General features: G+C 40.3%; 1 protein-coding gene across 1 annotated transcript in view; it reads left to right on the forward strand.

Moving 5' to 3' along the window:
- EHF (ETS homologous factor) overlaps positions 1 to 13,575 on the forward strand; it is a 31,488-nt gene extending 17,913 nt beyond the window's left edge. Inside the window, exons 7-8 of the mRNA XM_089684631.1 lie at positions 4,251 to 4,446; positions 6,435 to 13,575. Of these exons, the coding sequence (XP_089540757.1) occupies positions 4,251 to 4,446; positions 6,435 to 6,534 (296 nt within the window). The 3' untranslated portion in view covers positions 6,535 to 13,575. The remainder of the gene's footprint in view (positions 1 to 4,250; positions 4,447 to 6,434) is intronic.
- The last annotated feature ends 7,588 nt before the right edge of the window (positions 13,576 to 21,163 follow it).

Genomic DNA, 21,163 nt, shown 5'->3' on the forward strand with positions numbered 1-21,163 from the left:
TACAGCAGCAGAAGACCACACCAGGTACCATTCCGGTCAGCTAATAAACAGGAAACTGAGGCTGCAATTCGCGCACAGGCTTACCAAAATTGGATAGAATAATAGAATATTAGAAAAACGTTGCTAGGTCTGATGAGTCTCAATTTAGAGATGGTTGTGCATGAAAATCAGCAGATCAGCAGTTTTTTTAAATACTTCGACCAGCCCATCTGGCACCAACAACCATGCTACGTTCAAAGTCACTTAAATCCCCTTTCTTCCCCGTTCTGATGCTTGGTTTGAACTTCAGCACGTCGTCTTCACTACGTCTAGATGACTAAATGCATTGAGTTTCTGCCATGTGATTGGCTGATTAGCAATTTGTATTACCAAGCAATTGAACAGGTGTACCTAATAAAGTGGCCGGTGAGTGTACACAACTTGGGATTTTTTAGAAACTGGTGTGCCATAGAATCCAGTTTGTGATTGAAAGGCAAATTCTTTGAAGAACACAAAGTTTATTAATTAAAAAACAAAATATGTTAATTATTTTTTCCGATGAAAGAAAAAAATAATGTTTAAGCAGGAAAAGAAGACCTTGTACGTACCTTTTATATTAACCTATAAATGGTCACCGACTTTAAAATTCTTGATCTGTCCACTTAAAAGTGATGATTTAGCTATTGGTGAATGGCTTTGATACTCCATCGGTGGGACCTCCCTTCCATAGTTCCTTGCTCAGACCTAAAAAAAGGGACAGCAGAAGAAAAAAATGAAAGAGGGGATTAGTTTCAAAAGAGGGAAAGTACATCTAATTAATGGAGCTATGTAGTTGGGATGACTTGGAATCCTCATCCCACTTTCTTTATACCTGGCTCACTACTTCACTCACAGCACTGATCACACAAGGACTTACCAAAGGGCTAAAGAGAACCTGTTATGTAAAATATGGCCTCGGGCTAAAATTTCAAATTTCACTTCCCTTAAAGGAAGTCTTCTAATTTTAAAGTGGAAATTGATTTTTTTGGATAGAGTGGAGAACCTTCACCAGGGATTTACTGGAGTGTCCCTTCTCTAAAGCTTTCCCTTGTTTTTCCGTCCTGTTGACCACCCAGGATATGAATGAAATGAAGATAAGACAAGCATAAAAACCCATCAAGGCCCTAACTGTTCTTGTTCTACAAAAAAAAGTGGCTTTATTGCTGCATGCATACCCAGTGAAAAGATTCAGCTCACCTGTTCTGGTAAATGAAGTCCTAGCCCTTACTCAAAACTAAAAAAAAAAACCATTCTGGATAGAGTTTAACTTCAATCCCTTTATCGTCTAGTTCAAATGGTTGTAAAGGCTGAACGTTTTTCTACCTTCATGCATTCTATGCATGCAGTTAAAAAAATTTCTGTGTGCAACATCCCCCCAGCCCCCTAATACTCACAAAACAAAAAAAAATTGTTGATCTGTCCACTTAAAAGTGATAATTTAGCTACTGGTGAATCCATCGGTGGGACCTCCCTTCCATAATTCCTTGCTCTGTTCCTGTCCACCTGGGATTTTTGGGTATTCCCACCTACCTTTGTCTATTCCAGCTCCTTTTACATCCTCTAATAAAAAATAAATAAAAATCTAGCAGGCAGGGTAAACGGAGCTCCTCTTTATGGGCACAGCTGTTGTGCAAACCAGGGGAACTCATTGTGGAGATCTCACCAAGGTCCCAGAGAGATATCGTCTATCAAACCCCTGAATGTCAAATTTGGGTAGACTCATTTGTAGTTTACGTGAAAATCACACCATACAAAATTGACACAGATAAATTTCTGATAAGGCTTCTTTACTGTAAACTGGTTGAACCACTTACCACCTATTCTTATTCTCTGATTATCTATCAAAAGTATGTGACCAAAATATTGACTCATTGAGGGAAGTTGATTTCCTCAGAAGTCCTGTCCTATTGTGTTAATGGTATGCTTCTGTTTGCTGATTTCATGTAATGTGACTTTTGCATATGAAATGTTCTTAGTACAGCTGTATTTAGATAAATTCCAAGTTGGGTAATATAAGTCACCCATCCCTAATAGGTGGTTGGATTGAGTTTTTTGCTTTATTTCCATTTCCTTTGTATACATTTATCACTATCAGGGGCGGACTGACAACTCATGGGGCCCCCCGGGCAATAGGGGATCATGGGGTCCCTGTGTCCTCGCCCACACCCAAAAAAAGCCTATGAAAAAGCCAATGAAAGGTACCATGGGCATCTCATGGGGCCCCCTACTGACCCCGGGCCCCCGGGCAGTGCCTGAGTGCTCTAATGGTCAGTCCGCCCCTGATCATTATTGAGGAGGCAGACAGGAAGAAGGCTTGAGCAGTCTGTCTAGGTGTATCATCAGCATCAGTTCTGACAGTCTCATGTTTCACTGTGGGTGGGTGGGCGAAGCGATTAGACCACACCATTCAAAAACTTATAAACCTCATTGTAGACACTTTTTTGTGTACAGAACTGAGAAGAACTAGTTTTCATGTGTTAAATGCTGTCTGTGTGATTTCTTCCTATCTATTGTTCTGCTGACACCCAGCAAATAGACACACGGGGCACAAACAAGAGTAAAAGTTTACATTTGTAAGAAGCAGCAAAGATGCCACACCAGCAGTCCAAGTCTAAACTGTTTTTTTTTTTAAATTACATAATCTATGAAATAAGACAGTCAGTGCGTTTTGGGGAGTCAGGCACTCCTCCTTCGTCAGGGCTTAAGTACGAGTGGCGTTCAAGTCAAACTGGGACTTTTGAGCTTACATAGTATTATTATTATACAGGATTTATATAGCGCCAACAGTTTTCTCAGCACTTTATAATATAACGGGAGACAATACAGCAACAATACAGTTCAATACAAGAGGGTTAGGAGGGCCCTGCTCCTTGGAGCTTACAATCTAAGAGTAATAGAGCAAATTTCAAGGAATGGAAACTGCATGTATTTTTTTAACATACTCCCCTGCTACATTTATACACTTATCCCAGTGTATAACTAATGCCTGGAAAGCTTCAGCATAGAAAGATTTGTCAGTAAGCCGGAACCATCCTAGGACAACCGGCTTCACTTTGTCATCATTGTTTTCCTTTCCCACAGAAAGATTTGTCTTTTTGTGCAATTTCACAACAGGTTATGAGTGCATTATCCAGGATCAAGATCAGGGGTTCCATGTGCTGAATGTTCACAGGAATGACTGCTGTGGGAACCACCAATCACTGACAGACATAGGGCCATCTTGAATCGTTTATACCATTCAAATGTCTTACTGCAGCTGAGCGTCTCATCACCGTACTGTGCTTGAAGTCTTCTGTAGATAAGAGTGGGTTTTACACCTTCATTCACAAGAAACTTCATCAGCACACGCTGTTCATGCATGCACTAACACTGTTGTCTGCCATCTTGATTAACGGTCTCTGGACTGGCTCGCGACATGTGCTCCACCTATCAGTAATAGGACACACTTGCCACTTACTACTCCGTGTAGTACCGCCACACTAGCATCTCTTTTTGTACCTGTAAAATGAAAAGTCCTGGTTTGACTTGAACATCCTTCATATTATGTAACCTCAGACATGACTGGATTCAACTCTCAACTGGATTATAGAAAAAATTCAGATTTCTTTTTCTTTATCTTCCTTGCACGTGATTGGGTATTCTGTGTAAAGTGAAACCTTTCCACATTTTATAAGCTTTGGGGCCATTGCCAATTCCCTTGCAAAGTGCAACTTTTCTTGCAAAGTGAACAGTCTATTTGTCTTTAGTAAAAACCTCAGTCTTGGAGAATATGGGCACAGTCTTTAATCAGTAGTAGCCAGGGCTGGGACAAGGGGTGGGAGGGGGGGGGGAGAGGCAGTTGCCCTGGGCACAATGATTTATTTTAGGGATGGGGGCGCCTTACTTTTCTTTCAAGGCTGACAGGAGTAGTGACGGAGGCATCATTACGCCACTTAGCCCAGCTCTGAGAGTGGCAAGGAGAGAGCCAGGAGGCTATGCCGTGTTCTTTCTCCCCCACCTTCTCCTGCAAAGATCCTGTATTCAGAAACCCTTTTGTCAGTTTGGCATCTTTATCCTGGGCACTAGATGACCTAGTCCTGGTGCTGTTAGTAGCTATGCAGCATATAGGAAGCTTTTATCTTTAGTGTGAAGATACCAAAGTGTTGCAAACCTATTCTAAAGAACTGACACCACATTAATGGGTTTGGCTTGGTGAATGTCTTATCTTACTGACAATGTCCTTCTCTCTTCAGACCCTCGTGGAACACATCTTTGGGAGTTCATCCGAGACATTCTGCTCACACCAGAGAAGAACCCTGGACTGATACGTTGGGAAGACCGTTCAGAAGGGGTGTTTCGGTTTCTTAAATCTGAGGCAGTAGCGCAGCTCTGGGGGAAGAAGAAAAACAACAGCAGTATGACATACGAGAAGCTCAGCCGTGCCATGAGGTAAGAGGAACTTCTTATGGTCATCTTGTTGCATGTTTCCTGTTTTCGTTACAGCTTACATCTTGATGCCATCCTTTTATTTGCTCCTCTCCTTCGTGACTGTTGAAAATAGTAGTCAAGCAAATGGGTTTGGGGAAGCTTCCAATAATCATACAGACAAGAACCATTGGAGAGAAGATTATTGGAGGAACTTGAAAATGCTGAACATAATAAGTGGTTCTCTAAAGTTAAATATAATTTGGCAATTAGCTTACCCTCACTATACAACGGTATAGACACATTTTAAGGGACAGTCCACCCAAGATACATTTTTGTGTTCAGTATATAACAGGGAGTTAAAGCAAAGCAAATCTAAATCCAAAACCTTTTTTTTATTAAGTAAGGCAGGAATAGAAAAAGCTTTGTTGGGTTCAGCCTTTTTCAACCAGGGTTCCGTGGAACTCTAGGGTTCCTCCAGAGGTTGCTAGTGAATCCTTGAGCAATGAGAAATTTCTCAGGTAAGATACCATTATCAGCAATAATCTTTGTAACTATCTGTAAAGGGGGTATTCTTCCTACTGACCACAAATGTAAGAAGCATTCTTCACACTGACCATCATGCTAATGCACTATGAGCTGATATTGTAATTATTAGCAGAGGTTCCCTGAAACTGAAAAGTTATTTCAAGGGTTCCTCCATGCTAAAAAAGGTTGAGAATGGATGGTCAGGTTAATGCTATTATCCATTGTAAAGATTTCTATTTAGTTCCTGTCCAGACAGGCCGGACTGACAACTCATGGGGCCCCCGGGCAATAGGGGATCATGGGGCCCCTGGGTCCTTGCCCAAACTCAAAAAAGCTTATGAAAAAAGTACCAGGGGCATCTCATGGGGCCCCCTACTGACCCCGGGCCCTTGGGCAGTGCCCGAGTTTCCAAATGGTTAGTCCACCCCTGTGTCCAGAAGATACAACAGGAAATGAGATGGGGTCTCAGCACAAGTATCTCCAGAGCTGTCCTTCAGAGATTGCACTGCCATCATTATAACTTGTGTTGCCTTAGAATTAGCACGTGTCACATACCTGATAGGAGACTGAAATGATGAGGTTGGCCTCTCTTGTATCTCACGCCCAGGCCCCACTGGAAGTGAAACAGAAGGTACCGAGGGACAGGAGGAACACAAGTGCCAGTAGATGTTGATAGGAGAACTTGCAGCAGGAGATGCGGTCCCAAGGAGACTTTTGGACCGTCGGGTCAGGAACAGCAGCTGTGGTCAATAGTCTAGCCCAGTTTAAGGGGGTACTCCGCTTGTGCTGCAGGGTCAGGATGTGTGGCTTGTCAGATCTCTCAGCAGACTTGAGGAAGGAACACTCAGCGGTACACAGAGCTTGTACAGCAGGCAGGCAAGCATTCGAACAGGAAAGGAAGCCAGGATCAGAGACAGGGTCATCAACAGGCGGACAGCGAGGTACCAAATCATGAGCAGAGCCGAAGTCAGGAACAGAGCCGGGTTAGGAACTGGCAACAAGTCAGGAGCAGAATCCGAAATTAGGTCAGGACCATGCCAGGTCAACAACAAGGGAATCATACAGGATAGTAACAGGGAACAGCTGGGGATCAGAGAGCACTGAACATGGACATGAGCATCCTTTAAATAGCCTTCTAACAGGAATTGTGCATGTGCGTGCATATGTGTGCGTGAGCAAGTGCACATTCTTGCGCAGGCCTGGTCACAGTACTGTGGAAAATACCATGCTCATGCACATATCTGTGCACCAGACATCTCACAGGGATTCCCTGACAGTATGTCCAGTATAAACATGTTTACTTTGTCTTCTGACTTTTTACCAACAAAAACTGCTGTGTTAATATTAGTGCCAGACAATATCATACTATATATATATATATATATATATATATATATATATATATATATATAATTGTTTTTGATTTTGCCCAGAGTTACACAGTAAACTGCTCACATTAACATTCATTCTTATTCGTTTACCAGATACTATTACAAAAGAGAGATCTTAGAACGTGTGGATGGGAGACGGCTGGTCTACAAGTTTGGGAAAAACGCCCGCGGTTGGAGGGAAAATGACAGTTGAATTGCCTCCATATAAAACTGCAACTAATTTATTTATGTGGTGAACTCAGAAGACTTTGGAGAGAACACAGAAGACGTAATGCCAATGGAGCTATTTTTCTCTTACTTGGGAAATAGTATATGTACACAGTTTTTCTGTGACTTGGGGCCTTCTTACCAAATATCGCTGCATCATTCTAGCAGCCTGCAGACTTTTGGACTGGAAATAAGAACATCCAATTACTTGTAATGGCAACAGGAACTTTGTTTAAGGAGCATGTCCACCCAAAACAACTTTCTATTTTATTGATGGAGTGGGGCAGAGGTTGCTACCAAACAAGGTCACTTCTGTCTGGAATTCAAGACGGGAGATCTCCCTCCACCAGTGACAAAACAGTGATCAGATATAGATAAGTTTCTGGGCATCCTGTGAAGATAGAAGTAAGAGGACCTCATTTGCTTATATGGTTTGGCAGACAAAGGCTCCTAGGTCACCATTTTCCAACCTTTCTTTACTACTTAGTGATTCTCTGGCCAAGAACATGTATGCAGCTCAATGAAAGGGGAACTTCCAAGTCCCAAATGCATACTGGTTCAATGCTATAGGGGCAAGGGTTTGTGGACACCTGAACATCACACCTACTATATGGCTAAAAGAATGGGGACACTCCTCCAAATGATTGAGTTCAGATATTTTCAGTGATCGGTATTAGTAATGTTACAGCATACAATTACCTTTAAGACAATTGTGGACTTCCACCCTTGTGGTAACAGTTTGAGGAAGACCCCTTTCTTTTCTGTTCCAGTATGAAAAAAAAAACAGCTGCATAATTACATGGATTGGTGAGTATCTCGGAACCAAGCCTACTGAACACCTTTGGGATGAGTTGGAACTCCATTTGAGATCCAGGTCTTCTCATCCAACATAAGTACCTGACCTTACAAAATACTCTCTTGGCTGAATAGGCACAAGTTCCTATGGAAACACTCCAGATCTTTGTGAAAAGCCTTTGCAGAAGAGTGAAGACTGATATAGATGCTCAGGAGAAAAGAGGGGTCAACTTTTTTATTCATATTTATGGCTTAGGATTAAGATGTCCAAGAAGCTAACATAGGTGTGTTGGTCAAGTGTCCACAAGCTTTTGGCCATATAGTGAGGCAGGGATAAGGATGACAATGGCAGAGTATGCACCCTTCTAACAGTAATAGCTAACATATTAGTATCCTAACAGGTTCCCTTTCAGGATATTTGTGGCACCTACTTGTAAGTTATTCATATATTGTCCTCTACAGACCATGTGACATACATAGAAATGAATAAAGCACTCTGTTCCACTCAACAGTAATTTTGCTGAAAAACTGACCTTAATCCATCACAGCCATGTTGGGGGGGATGAGGTGTCCTCACTGGGATCTCAGACTGCATCAAAGACTTGGTGAGGGATTTACCACTTTCCTGAATATCAAATTCCATTCTGGTTGGCATTGCTCTTTAATACATGTCTTGTACCAAATGAAGGAAGCTGTTTTATGCACTTAAATATTCACAAGGAGCTACTAAAAGCACCAATACACTGTCTTTATTCTAGCTGATCAAGTCCATGTTTATAGACCATGGAAGGGACTGGGAGTGATAAAGTGGCTTTGGTTTTGTCCACAGTACAGGCAGTCCCTGGGCTACAAACATCCGAATTACATCTGACTCATACTTAAGAACGGAGGCAGCATGACATTACGGTGGTCCCAGAGACCCCTGGTTGGCAATCCTGCTGCTCACCGCATGCTGCCACCTACTATCTGGCGGACCTGTCAGCCATCCCACATCACTGCATGGCCAGTTAACCCTTTCCTATGCTATCTAAAACTTAAAAATAATTTTCTGGCTGAAGTTACACTTAAAAAATGTACCTGTTCCAACTTACATACAACGGAAGAACAAACCTACAGAACCTATCTTGTTCATAACCTGGGGACTGCCTGTATATGGCAGTTGTGGGAAAGAGTTTGGAAAGGTGTCACTCTTAACGTTTATATATATATTTTTATTTATATATATATGCAAATTTCATTTAGTGTTGGATAAATAAGGGGGGCTGCAAACCCCGTCTGCTTTTTTTTCTCTTCACTTCCTGTCCCATAGACTCAACAGGAAGTGAAGGAAAATTTCTTTGAAGTGAAGGAACTCCTTTCTTGGGCCGTTGTCTCCTTTGGAAGATATCAGCTTTATGACAACTCAAAATTTCGGATCTTTACTCAGTTTTTTAGGCTGGATGACAATGGCCACAAAGACAATTATAGAGAGTGAATCTCCCTAGTAGAGGCACAAATACCAATAAAAACCTGACAGAGGTTTCTAACTCCTTTGGAACTTTTGGCTTTAGATGCAGTTTAAATGTTCGTACTTTTTATTGAAAAATGCCAGGTGATATGCTGACACTGCTGGGCCTTATAAGTGTCTGAAAAGAAAAGTGTATAAGTAGTGGGTTGCCTATAACCCCTCAATCTCCCTTTCCTTCTGCCACTTCAATGAAAATAACAGGGAGCATCTGATTGGTGGTCACAGGCAACAAAGACTGCCTGGATTTATGGCACATGGTTACAATGGCATCAGAATTTCCTGATCTGATAAGCCTGTACACAGTTATTCACTTTACATATTTATTATGAGTATTCTGTGTTGCCTGTAGTTCTACTTTAATTCTCCTATATAAAATTATTTTTACCTCAGTCTATTAACACTATTTACATATACCCTCCAACCAGGGGCGCACTGACCATTTGAGCACTCGGGCACTGCCCTAGGGCCCAGGGTCAGTAGGGGGCCCCATGAGATACCCCTGGTACCTTTCAGAGGCTTTTTATGGTGTGGTTTGAGTGTGGGCGAGGACACAGGGGCCCCATGATCCCCTATTGCCCGGGGGCCCCATGAGTTGTCAGTCCGCCCCTGCCTCCAACCATGTACCACGCATTGCAGGCAGCTATGTCTTTAAATGACAAACATTTACAAAGGGTCAGTCTTCTCAAAATTGATATTTTTTTGCTTTTGTCAGAATGTGGAAAATTTAGAACGTATTTTCGGGCTGGTGTCCCGGGTGAAGTTTCCCCAACTTTCTGTATGGGTGACCATTAGGGCATTGTTAAAGGCAGAACTTCCTTTCTTCCCTTTTCTCCGAAGTGCATTCTTGCTGCAGATTTGATTTACCAGCCAAGATGGTGCTGGACGCTGGCTGAACCCTTCTTGTTTTATTGGAAAACAGGGGCACAGAAACAAGTAATCACATCCTAACCATGTAGTTCTAGTATAAAAAACATGACATTATGCAATATAATCACTACCCCCTAGCAGTAGAACTGAATCACAGTACAATATATGACATTCATTGTTGCACCTATGACGTTATAGACAGCAGGCTAACAATTCTTTGCATTCCTTTGGAGAGTCCAGTAGTGGCCAACATCCATGTCTCCCTAGTAGTTTTTTCACACATATTTGAAGAATGGACTCTATGGAAGGGGAATAGGAAGTTCAGCATGTAGGAAGGACCTTGGTGTCACTGGGACAGGACGTGGGGAAAAATCTTCTCAACAGGTATACAGGCAGCAGTAATGGTCTGACAAAGGATCTATCCACTTCCCACTCTAAATATAAAAATGTAAAAAAAGTCCTGGTGGGGTAATTTTACCCCCCCTTTCCAATAGCTAAAGGGCCAGTTGATGATTCAACCTCCCAGTATCTACCATTTTCCATATAACAGACCCTTTAAAGCGCACAAATATTTTAAAAACAATTTTTTGATACTGTACTCAACAAATATAATGTAAGAAAATGTGGCTGAAAGACTGGTGCTGTAAATAAGGAAACCTGTGTTTTCCCCCAGTAGGCGGTCACATGATTAGTGCCAAGGCATTGAGTTCTCCCTTTTCCCCAGCCTGTAGTGGAGTGGCAGTGTAAGTCTGGCATCTCATAGGCTATGCCTGCCTAAACTTGCCATACATGGCTTACGTAAGCAGTGTGGACATGGGAATCTCCACTCTTGGCTGATAATTATCCAACCTGCTCAGTCAATTTTTAAACAGACTTTTGTTGAGTCAGATGGTGCTTGCAGGGCCACCCAAGGCCCGCATTTCAGGCAATTCTGCAGGAATTGGCCTAAGTTTAAGCGGTCTATGGCCAGCATTAAAGACCTCACCTGCTCATAAACAGATTTTAATTTCCAAGAGCAGGAAATACAAAAACTAGCTGTCACAGACTTTTTTTTTTTTTTACAAAATCAATGAATTCCTGATGTGCCTCTCAACTTTATTATTTTTATTTATGTCTGTTACAATGGCAGTTCTTTCATATTGTTTGAAACCAGTAAAGTGTGTGCTGGGATTTCTCATCACCGGAGGAGACGTAATTAAAAGGAAGAAAAATGCTTCAATTTGGTTAAAAAAAAAAAGAAGCCTTTCTGACACGGTGTCGGATGAAGTTTTCATATTTTGTATTTTTTTGTTTTTTTTAGGGGAAGGTATTTTAAAACTACTGTTTCATTTGAATAGATAGTTCTCGTACAGAAAAATGTGAATTGTATTGTATAATTATTGATCTTATATTCACTTTTTGACAGTTGTAGTATGTTATTTTTTGTATTTTGGTAATTGGTGAAGATCACTGTATCCTCATATTCAGTGCAACTTTATAGACTGATTTTTATCATGATTCTAAAGGGAAGCATTTACTGTTATGTACTGTTTTTGTGTAAAACAAATTTAGGCTCCATGTACACTAGCTTAAAAAATGGCAGAAAAAAATGCTAATTTTGAGTGTTTTTTTCTACTAGGAGTGTTCAGTATTTTTTTAAGCTGATGTGCATGGAGCCTTATGATTTATGTATGCCTGCTAAGATGCAGATATGAAAGCTCCATTTCATATTGGGATGGTTCTCATTTGTAAAATGAGATAGGGGCATGTGCCACTACTGATTGTAAAGCTAGCCATGAGTTTAGGATTTTTTTTTTTTTTTTTTCCAAATCAATTTAAAAGGGTAATGACATCCTATGGCAGCAGGTCAGATGATCTTGAGGGAAAGAACAATTGAATGGGTTGAAATGAAGCTCAAACATGTAGTTTGTGCATGCCCACATGGTCCAAGCGTGGTCCAGAATGTTCAAGGGAATGTTGTCGGTGGCTGCTCAATTGACCGTCATCATAAATCCATGGCCCCCTTAACCATACTTATACAACTTTACAGTATAAACCTCTCCTCGACACTTTTCCTTACAAGTACATGGTATAGCAGGCACATATCAGGAATAGGAAATATTGGGTTTACATATTCTTTAAAGGATAACCGAGTAGAAAGTGAGAAACAACTCCCATACATCTGTATTCACAAGCTACATAAGTTTGACCCAACTTCTGCAGAGGGGGTAATCTTTATGTACAAGCGAGCAAGCATGCTGATATATTGGGGGAGCAGCAGAAGAAATATGTCTACAGCCAAATATGTACGTATCTACTTGCAATGTCGGCTCAGAAGAAACAATGGAAATGGCAGGAGTCAGTAAAAGTCAGAAGAACAGGAGTGAAGAGCATTAAGTAGAGAGGAAAAAAGGGTGAAGGCATGGCGGCTGGGGATCATGGCACCTTGTCTCCAGGTATAGTGGACTGTTCTTAAAGGTCAAGCAGTTGGCATTCCAAGTTCACAGGGAGAAAGATTTCAACCCATGGAAACTATATTTTTTCAAATGTGGCCATAGTGTCTTATAGTTTAGAAGTATTTTACCATTTAGGAGAGCCCAAGAAACTCCACAGCTAATATCTTGGAGGTTATGGGTTGGGGATTGTCATGCCTTAGCAATGGTTTGTTTCGTTGTTGTGAATAAGGCAGATAAAGTTTAAATTGTTAGCTGGGGGCACCTTCCGGCTTTTTGTTGAGGGGAGCTTCCTATACCTTTCTAAATGTTTTATAGATTTCATTTGTAAAGTTCTTCTCGCTTTTTCTTTGCTGGAATGTCAACCACCATAATTGCTTTTCTGTGAAAGAAATGTTCCCTCAAATGCTTTGTTTCAGTAACCGTGCGATGTGCCTATACTTGGTTAAGAGACAAGTTGTGTAACGCGAAGATAAAAATTCTTGAGTAGCTACTTGACATGCTCATAATCTATATGTCAGCTTCCCCCTCCAAGGAACCTCTCTAGTACACCAGGAGCTCATCTAGGAGCTGGATATGATCTCACTTGGGTCGAACTGTGCCAACACAGGAAAACAAATTTCAAATGGATACATTTGTAGCTGGCAGTAAGGTCCACAAAAAATAGTTAATTTTGCCGATGTTGTAGTTTTTTTTTTTTGTAGTTGTGGATTTATATACTAAGAACATTTTCAGGGTAACGGCACAAAATAAACTGGAAACATAGCAAACATGACCAAGAAAAGTTAAAGTGTATGTCAAGCCAAAAGACATTTTTCATAGTTTTTCAATAGAGGTACGAAAGATTATAGCTCCTTCCGTGTTTTAATGTCTTGGGGCTCTGTTAGAGAGATTTGCCCTCACTTCTATTCCACACATATATTTCCCTAAACAGGTGAAGGAAAATGTGCAACAAGAACACAGGCAAATAAAAATCTGACGGGTTCCAGCCATCCCCTACTCTTCGAAAGAAAATTTGGATTTGCAACTGTGTTACCGCAGTCAAAGTTCTCCTTACTTCATACCTGGTAAAACATTGTCACTACGACAGTGAGGGTAAATCTCTCTAATGGACCCCAGATAGCAGTAAATACCCGGCACGGGTTCTAATCTTTGTTCACTCCTTCCAAAATTAGGAAAAAAGTTTCAGCTGGACACAAACAATCATGTAATGAAGTATCTTCGTATTATTGGAAAAATTCACATCAATCATGTTTTATCTACCGATGGTTAAATGTTTATTCTGTATTTGTACAATTTAAATTTTTTTTTTTTACATTAAAAAAATGGGTTTTTAATGGGGATATGTTTCAGATGTAGCAAAAATGATTGTCAATAAATATTTTGAATTGTATGTAGAAAATAAATTTTGAGATTAAAAACTGAATCAGTTGCATTTGAAGTGTATGTAAACACTAACATTCAACTTTTAGTATTTGCTTCCTTTTGATCTGCTATGTACCATTGGAAGCATTTTGTTCTATCTCTTTAAAAGTGGAGAAATATTTGGAGCTGTCCTGTGTCCTGTGCACACTTCCCATGTTATCTCAAGGAGCCTATTTAGCCCTCCTAGTTCTTATCTTGGACTACGTCTCCAAGACTTCTCCAGGGTGTCACCCATCCCCTGGAACTCCCTACCCCAATCTATCAGACTATCACCCACTCTACTTACATTTAGGCGATCATTGAAAACCTATCTCTTCAGGGAAGCCTATCCCGCCGTCTGCTAATACTGGTATCCTCTACGCTTCTAACCACTCCATCCCCCACAGTTTTACCTATTGTACCACTCACCCCTCCCTCCTAGATTGTAAGCTCTAAGGAGCAGGCCCTCAACTCCCTCTTGTATTGAACTGTATTGTTACTGTATTGTCTCCCATTATAATGTAAAGCGCTGAGCAAACCATTGGCGCTATACAAATCCTGTATAATAATAACTACAGAATAATTATCCTTTATGTTGTAGGGATCTGAGAGTGGGAGTGGTTCAGCAGTCTAGCAAGAGACACAGGACAGGGCTGACACCTCTGAACCCACATAAGGACTAAAGCCCACTTAAAACAATATTAAGCCCAAAACCAAACCTTTAATATATTGTAGCTTACCAGTTCTTAGATGTGGTGGCTGCACTCATTTTCTTTTTTCGGCTTTTTTTTCTCTGGTGGTCTGGCCAGTAACATATCTCCTGTATTAAAGTGTCACCACTCTGGATGAAGGAACACAGGGGGCACCTTTAGACCGCAGCATTGTTAATCTGGGGGAGAGGAGTGTTAGATGGACTAGGAGATTTAAAAACACTAACAAATTGAAGCCAAACTCCAGCCCACACTTTATAATCACGTACAACACTTTTTTTGTTTCTTTTTGGGATAAAGGTTTAACATACTGCAAATAAATAAAAGCTGATCATTGTAAGCACCTATGTCAGTGGTAAATGGTTTGTCTTATCCCCCTAACTGCAACATCTGTGTTCTTTTGAAAAATAACATTGCAAATTACAAAAGTCAACTTTTAAAATGACATTAACATGTTAAAGTTTATATTAGATTTTAGTAATTGGGTTTAGACTTACTTTAATGTCAATAAAGCAGACAATGACTTTGTTGTCAGTGAGCCCAATTTCAATTGCAGCCAGCAGGAGAACAGGAAGTGTTTACTGCTGTGGACTCGGGGATGGTTAAAGTTCAGTTCATTATTTTCATAGCACTTAGTCACTTTATTGCCTCAATCACAAAGTTATCTGATGGAGACATTCCCTGCAGTCTCTATTCACACCTGTCATCTGGAAACCAAATGTTCAAATCAGAAGATCAAAATCTGCAAAATGTGATAGAAGGAACAATGAGAGGAGGAGGATTTGTTGGATAATTGTGTCCATCCCCACATGGAAGAAAAATATATTTTAAAAATATTCTTCCCAAATATATTGACATATATTTGAAATCCTACAATTTTGGCCGTATTCAATATATTTCTAAATATATTTAAATATATTTACCATAAATATACTGCATGTTGAAATACGTTTTTTATATAATACAAAATATATGAAAAATATTTTTTTTAAAATATATTCTTCAGATTTTTTTAACATATAAAGAAGTCATTTTAACATATATTTGTAGATGCATTCCAAAAATGTAGATTAAATGTATTTTGAAAGACATACAGTATATGTATTTTTAAAAATATTTTTCATATATTTTGTACTAAAAATGCATTTAAACATACAGTGTGTGTATATATATATATACACTGTATGTTGAAATGCATTTTTAGTACAAAATATATGAAAAATATTATATATATATATATATATATATATATATATATATATATATATATGGAAATATATTGAATACGGCCAAAATTGTAGTATTTCAAATATATGTCAATACATTTGGGAAGAATATTTTTAAAATATATATATAAAATATATTTTTCTTCCATGTGGGTCGATACACACTTGGCCTTAAGACCCCTTGTACATTGCCTGTGTGCGTGCAATCCTGGCGTTTTAGTGCGGCCAGGAGATACAAGCGTCCTATTCAGCCCCGCTGTCTGCAGCCTTCCAAAAATCAATGGCAGGGTAAAATATGCTGTTGCTGGATGGGGCTAACCACTGCATCAAGTGGTACTCATGTTTAGGTCCCTATGCAGTCAGGAACAAACTTCCAGAATGCAGAATTCCTTTGTTTTTATTATCCAGTCGATGTGCAATTCAATCAAAGTAACTGAATCGGCAAGCAATCGAATTACCGCTCTTTCGATTTATTCTGACTTTGTTTAAATCAGATTCCGTCAAACTGAGTGGATTGGCCAAGACTGAAAATTATCAATTGTGACAACAGCACCAAGATGCTTTTGCTTGTGAATTTGATTGCATTTCAATCAATCAGATTATAGGATAGCATGGTAGATGCAGGGATATGATCGATAATTTACAACTGTATCCTCCAACTAGATTGATCAGACTATGAAATTGCATGGTGGATACAGAAATACCTCAACAATGTAATGTATAATCATATCTTCCAACTATCAATTGAAATCCAAATCCCCATGTGCAGTATATTGAATAGGTTGTCACCTATAAATCAATTATTCCTATTGGGAGAGATTGGAAAAGAAATCTACCAATTTATCAGATTGACCAGATTATGAGATTGCATAGTAGAAACAGTGATGTGATTGATAATTTATGATTATATCTTCCAACTATCGGTCAATCAGATTATGAGATTGCATAGTGGAAATCCTGCCAATAAACCAGTCCATTTCAGATCTAAAAACGCAATAATAGATGGTGTGGGAGCAAAATAATCTGATTTTACAGAGTATAAATAGTTAGTCCGCTCTTAACCACTTGCCCTCCAGAGGATTTACCCCCCTTCCTAACAATTGCGCGGTCATGCAACGCTGCACACAAATGAAATTTGCGTTCTTTTTTTCCCACGAATTGAGCTTTCTTTCGGTCAGGGGTGGACTGACCATTTGTAAACTCGGGCACTGCCCGAGGGCCCTGGGTCAGTAGGGGGCCCCATGAGATGCCCCTGGTACCTTTTTCATAGGCTTTTTTGAGTTTAGGCAAGGACACAGGGGCCCAATGATCCCCTATTGCCCGGGGGCCCCATGAGTTGTCAGTCCGCCCCTGCCTTCGGTGGTATTTGATAGCCTGTGCATTTTTTTCTGCTATAAAAAAAAAGACCGACAATTTTGAGAAAAAAACAATATTTTTTTACTTAAACATGTCCAATAAAAAATGTAAAAAATCAAATTTTTTCATAAATTAAGGCCAAAATATATTCTGCTACATGTCTTTGCTAAAAAAATTTTGCAATACATAAAAATTAATTGCTTTACATAAATGTTATAGAATTTACAAATGGCGGTATATATACTGGGATTTTTTTTAAAATAATGTTTACTAGTAATGGCAGTGATCAGCAATTTATAGCAGGACTGCAGGACTATGGCAGGCATTCTGACACTGGGGGGGAACTGACTTGGTGTCACTGACATCCCCAGTGACACTAATACAGTGATCAGTGCTAATAAAAAGCACTGACACTGTACTAATGGCACTGAGCAGGAAGGGGTTAACATGTGGGGCAATCAAAGGGTTAACTGTGTGCTGTTTTTCATACTGGGCTGTGTGGGTGTGCTTCACTGTAAGCACACTGCTTTGCATGGCTGTGCAAGTGATCACCGGCCAGGATCTAGTGATTGACAGCCGCGGCCGCGAATTGTGGCACGGGTAGGGCAAGCACGTGCCTCGTGCATGTCCCCTACCAGGAAATGCAAAATTACGTGTATATATACATGGTTTTGCATACCTGTGCCACCCTGTAGCAGTACTTCTGCTATAGGGCGGACGGGAAGCGGTTAAACAATGGGCTTGTGGACAGATGCCTGTTGATGGCACCAATGTAGTGAGATTTGGGTGTGCAGTACACTTTTTGCATATACTATATATTTATATATAAAAGCCCAGCGAGGCAAGTCAAGGTGTTGTCGGGCATATTGTAACCAAGCTTTTTTGTGGCATTGGCGCACTAAAGGCTTCTTTCTGGCAGCTCAACCATGCAGCTAATTTTTGTTCAAGTGTCATCGTATTGTGCTCCTTCAAAACATCCACACTGTCTTTTCCCTGAACAATTCTTCTAGCAGTTCTGGCTGAAAACTTTCTTGGTCTACTTGACCTTGGCTTGGTATCAAGAGAACTTTCCACTTCTTAATAAGTGATTGCACAGTACTGACTGGCATATTTAAGGCTTTAGATATCTTTTTACTGTATGTCCTTTTCCATCTATAAAGTTCCATTCCTTTGTTACACAGGTCTTTTGATGGTTCTTTTCTGCTCCCCATGGCTCAGTATCTAGCCTGATCAGTGCATCCACGTGAGAGTTAACAAACTCATTGACTATTTATATACAGACACTAAAAAGGACACAGATGTGGAGAATTAACCTGTAATTGCCATTTTAACCTGTGTGTGTCACCTTGTGTGTCTGTACCAAGGCCAAACAGTCCAGGGGATGTAAACTTTTAATCAGGGCCATTTGTGTTATTAATATGATTTAAAGAGGAGTCAAGCAACTATGTGATAATAAATGGCTTCATATGATCACTATCCTTAAGTAAATGTTTTTTTGGCATGAACAGGTCACATTTTCAATATCAATGCCAACATTTCACGATATCTGCTAGGGCAGCAATGGGCAAACTACGGCCTGCGGGCCGTATACGGCCCGGCGGACCTTTTAATCCGGCCCGCGGAGCTAGGCTCCCGCTAGGCTCCTCTCACAGTCCGCCGTGTGGCATGAAAATCTGTCTCCTATGAGGATCTGTCCCCCTCGACGTATCTGCGCATGTGCCGGAGATCGCCGATCGGCTGCTAATGCCTGAAACTGGCACATGCGCAGATACGTCGAGGGGGACAGATCCTCATAGGAGACAGATTTTCATGCTACACCGGAACGGCGCGGGAACACGGCGAGAGGAACGCGCGGAGCAAAGGTAAGTGAATTGACACAGGGGGGACTTGGGGACTTAATATGGGGAATGAATTACTATATGGGGGATGAATTACTATATGGGGGATAAATTACTATGAGGGAAGAATTACTATGGGGGATGAATTACTATAGGGGGGATGAAGTACTATGGGGGATGAATTACTATAGGGGGGATGAATTACTATGGGGGATGAATTACTATGGGGAATGAATTACTATATGGGGGATAAATTACTATGAGGGATGAATTACTATGGGGGATGAATTACTATAGGGGGGATGAATTACTATGGGGGATGAATTACTATATGGGGGATGAATTACTATATGGGGGATGAATTACTATGGGGGATGAATTACTATGGGGGATGAATTACTATATGGGGGATGAATTACTATGGGGGATGAATTACTATGGGTGATGAATTACTATGGGGAATTAATTACTATATGGGGGATGAATTACTATGGGGGATGAATTACTATATGGGGGATGAATTATTATGGGGGATGAATTACTATATGGGGGATGAATTACTATAGGGGGGATGAATTACTATGGGGGATGAATTACTATATGGGGGATTAATTGCTATGCTTACTATGGGGGAATATTACTATACTTACTATGGATGACACATACACATCATTCATCTACTCTTGGTCCGGCCCCCGGGTCCAATATATGAACCCATTGCGGCCCTCAAGTCAAAAAGTTTGCCCACCCCTGTGCTAGGGTATGCAAATTTTTGAGCACAACTGTATGCTGTATGTATAATATATATATATATATATATATATATATATATATATATATATATATATATATATATATATATATCTGGCAGAATCAACATGTGTGTCTCGTTGCGGTCCAAATGAAAGGTTGCAGCTCACTTCAAAAGTTTTATTTCAGAGGCTTCCTCATACACTGTATATACATACATATATAAATATGCAATGTCATGTCCTTAAAGTCTACCTACTTTAAGATCCTGTATGCAGTTCCTTTGATCATATACATCACTTTGATGCTGAAAGCCCACGGGTTGAATGACAAATTCTGTACCGGGATCATAAAATCTATTTATTTATATTGTGAAATGCCAACCCGAGGCCCACACCTGGCAAATACACAGAGAGACAGAGACAAATATTTATTGAGAATTGTGTACAGTCAACTCATCGCTCTTAAAAAAAGGCCAGGAGGATTGTTGTAAACCAGCAACAGCTGCTAAATAGGCCTCTCTCTGCCACGGAGATGTATTTAAATACAAAATACTGTATGTCTATTGCCCCACCACATGATGGCTTTTTGAAAAATTTTTGTGAACTTCAAAGTAAAACTCAGTGAACTGAAATAAAATCGGGGTGCATCCACTCGGTATTTGGTCAGTCCACCAAGGCAAGATATGGGACTCCAATGATGAGAGGAGGCTCTGTTTCTGCCTGCCTTGCAATCCTTTGGTGTCAGACTGGTCATTTTAAGTGTTAGAACTATAAACTAAGGTGTCCGTTTATGAACCAGCGGTAATAGATCGCTGTTCAGTTCTCCTGTGAATGCCTTTTATGAAGCAGTTCTCTGATTGAAGAGAGAACGGTCTCCAAACGATAGAGAACGGTCTCCAAACGCTGGAAAACGGCTGATTTTACTATAATCTCGCGAGATTACAGTAAAAGATCAGTTTACTAAACAGAGGTAAATTATTGCTGTTTAGTTTGCGGTCCCTCCGATTCTCCAGTTCTGGGCTGGAGAATCTGGAGGGAGAACACAGATCTCCAGTGAAGGGCTGAACATGTTCTCCGCTGATCTCCTGAGTGTCATAAACTGTGAATGACCAGAGAATAGTTGCGATCCTCTGAATCGCAGCTATTCTCTGTGTCATAAATGGACACCTATGTACAGTGATACCAGATTCTCAAAGTAGAACTAAAGGCAAAACCTTTTTCTATTTAGGGTAATGCAAGAGGGAGAACCCTTGTGAGGTTTTTTTTGTCATCTATGCCCCATTGGGGAGATCTCCCTTCACTTCCTGTCCCTTAGCCAAACAGGAAAGGACTTGCCTGATGTACTTTTTTTTATTGCTGATTATTTAGACTACACACACTAAGTTCTGGTCAAACACCTCAAACTGTTGGTATACCTTCTTTTTGAGTGGATTTACCCAGAGATCATAAAGAATATATATATATATATATATTGTTTTGCATGAACATCTAAAGCAAGCAAAATCCTCTCTTGTAAAAGAGGTATAGACTCCAGAGAGAGAAATATCATTCCCCCGGTACAAATCATTAGTAAGACCTCATCTGGAATATGCAGTTCAGTTTTGGGCACCAATTCACAAAAAGAACATTGGGGAACTGGAGAAAGAACAGAGAAGGGAAACCAAACTGATAAGAGGCATGGAGGAGCTCAGCTATGAGGAAAGATTAGAGGAACTGAATGTATTCTCT

Source organism: Staurois parvus, unplaced genomic scaffold, assembly GCF_062004578.1.
Source record: "Staurois parvus isolate SC_StPar_1 unplaced genomic scaffold, SC_StPar_1.0 ptg000350l, whole genome shotgun sequence".
In the NCBI taxonomy this organism is placed as follows: domain Eukaryota; kingdom Metazoa; phylum Chordata; class Amphibia; order Anura; family Ranidae; genus Staurois; species Staurois parvus.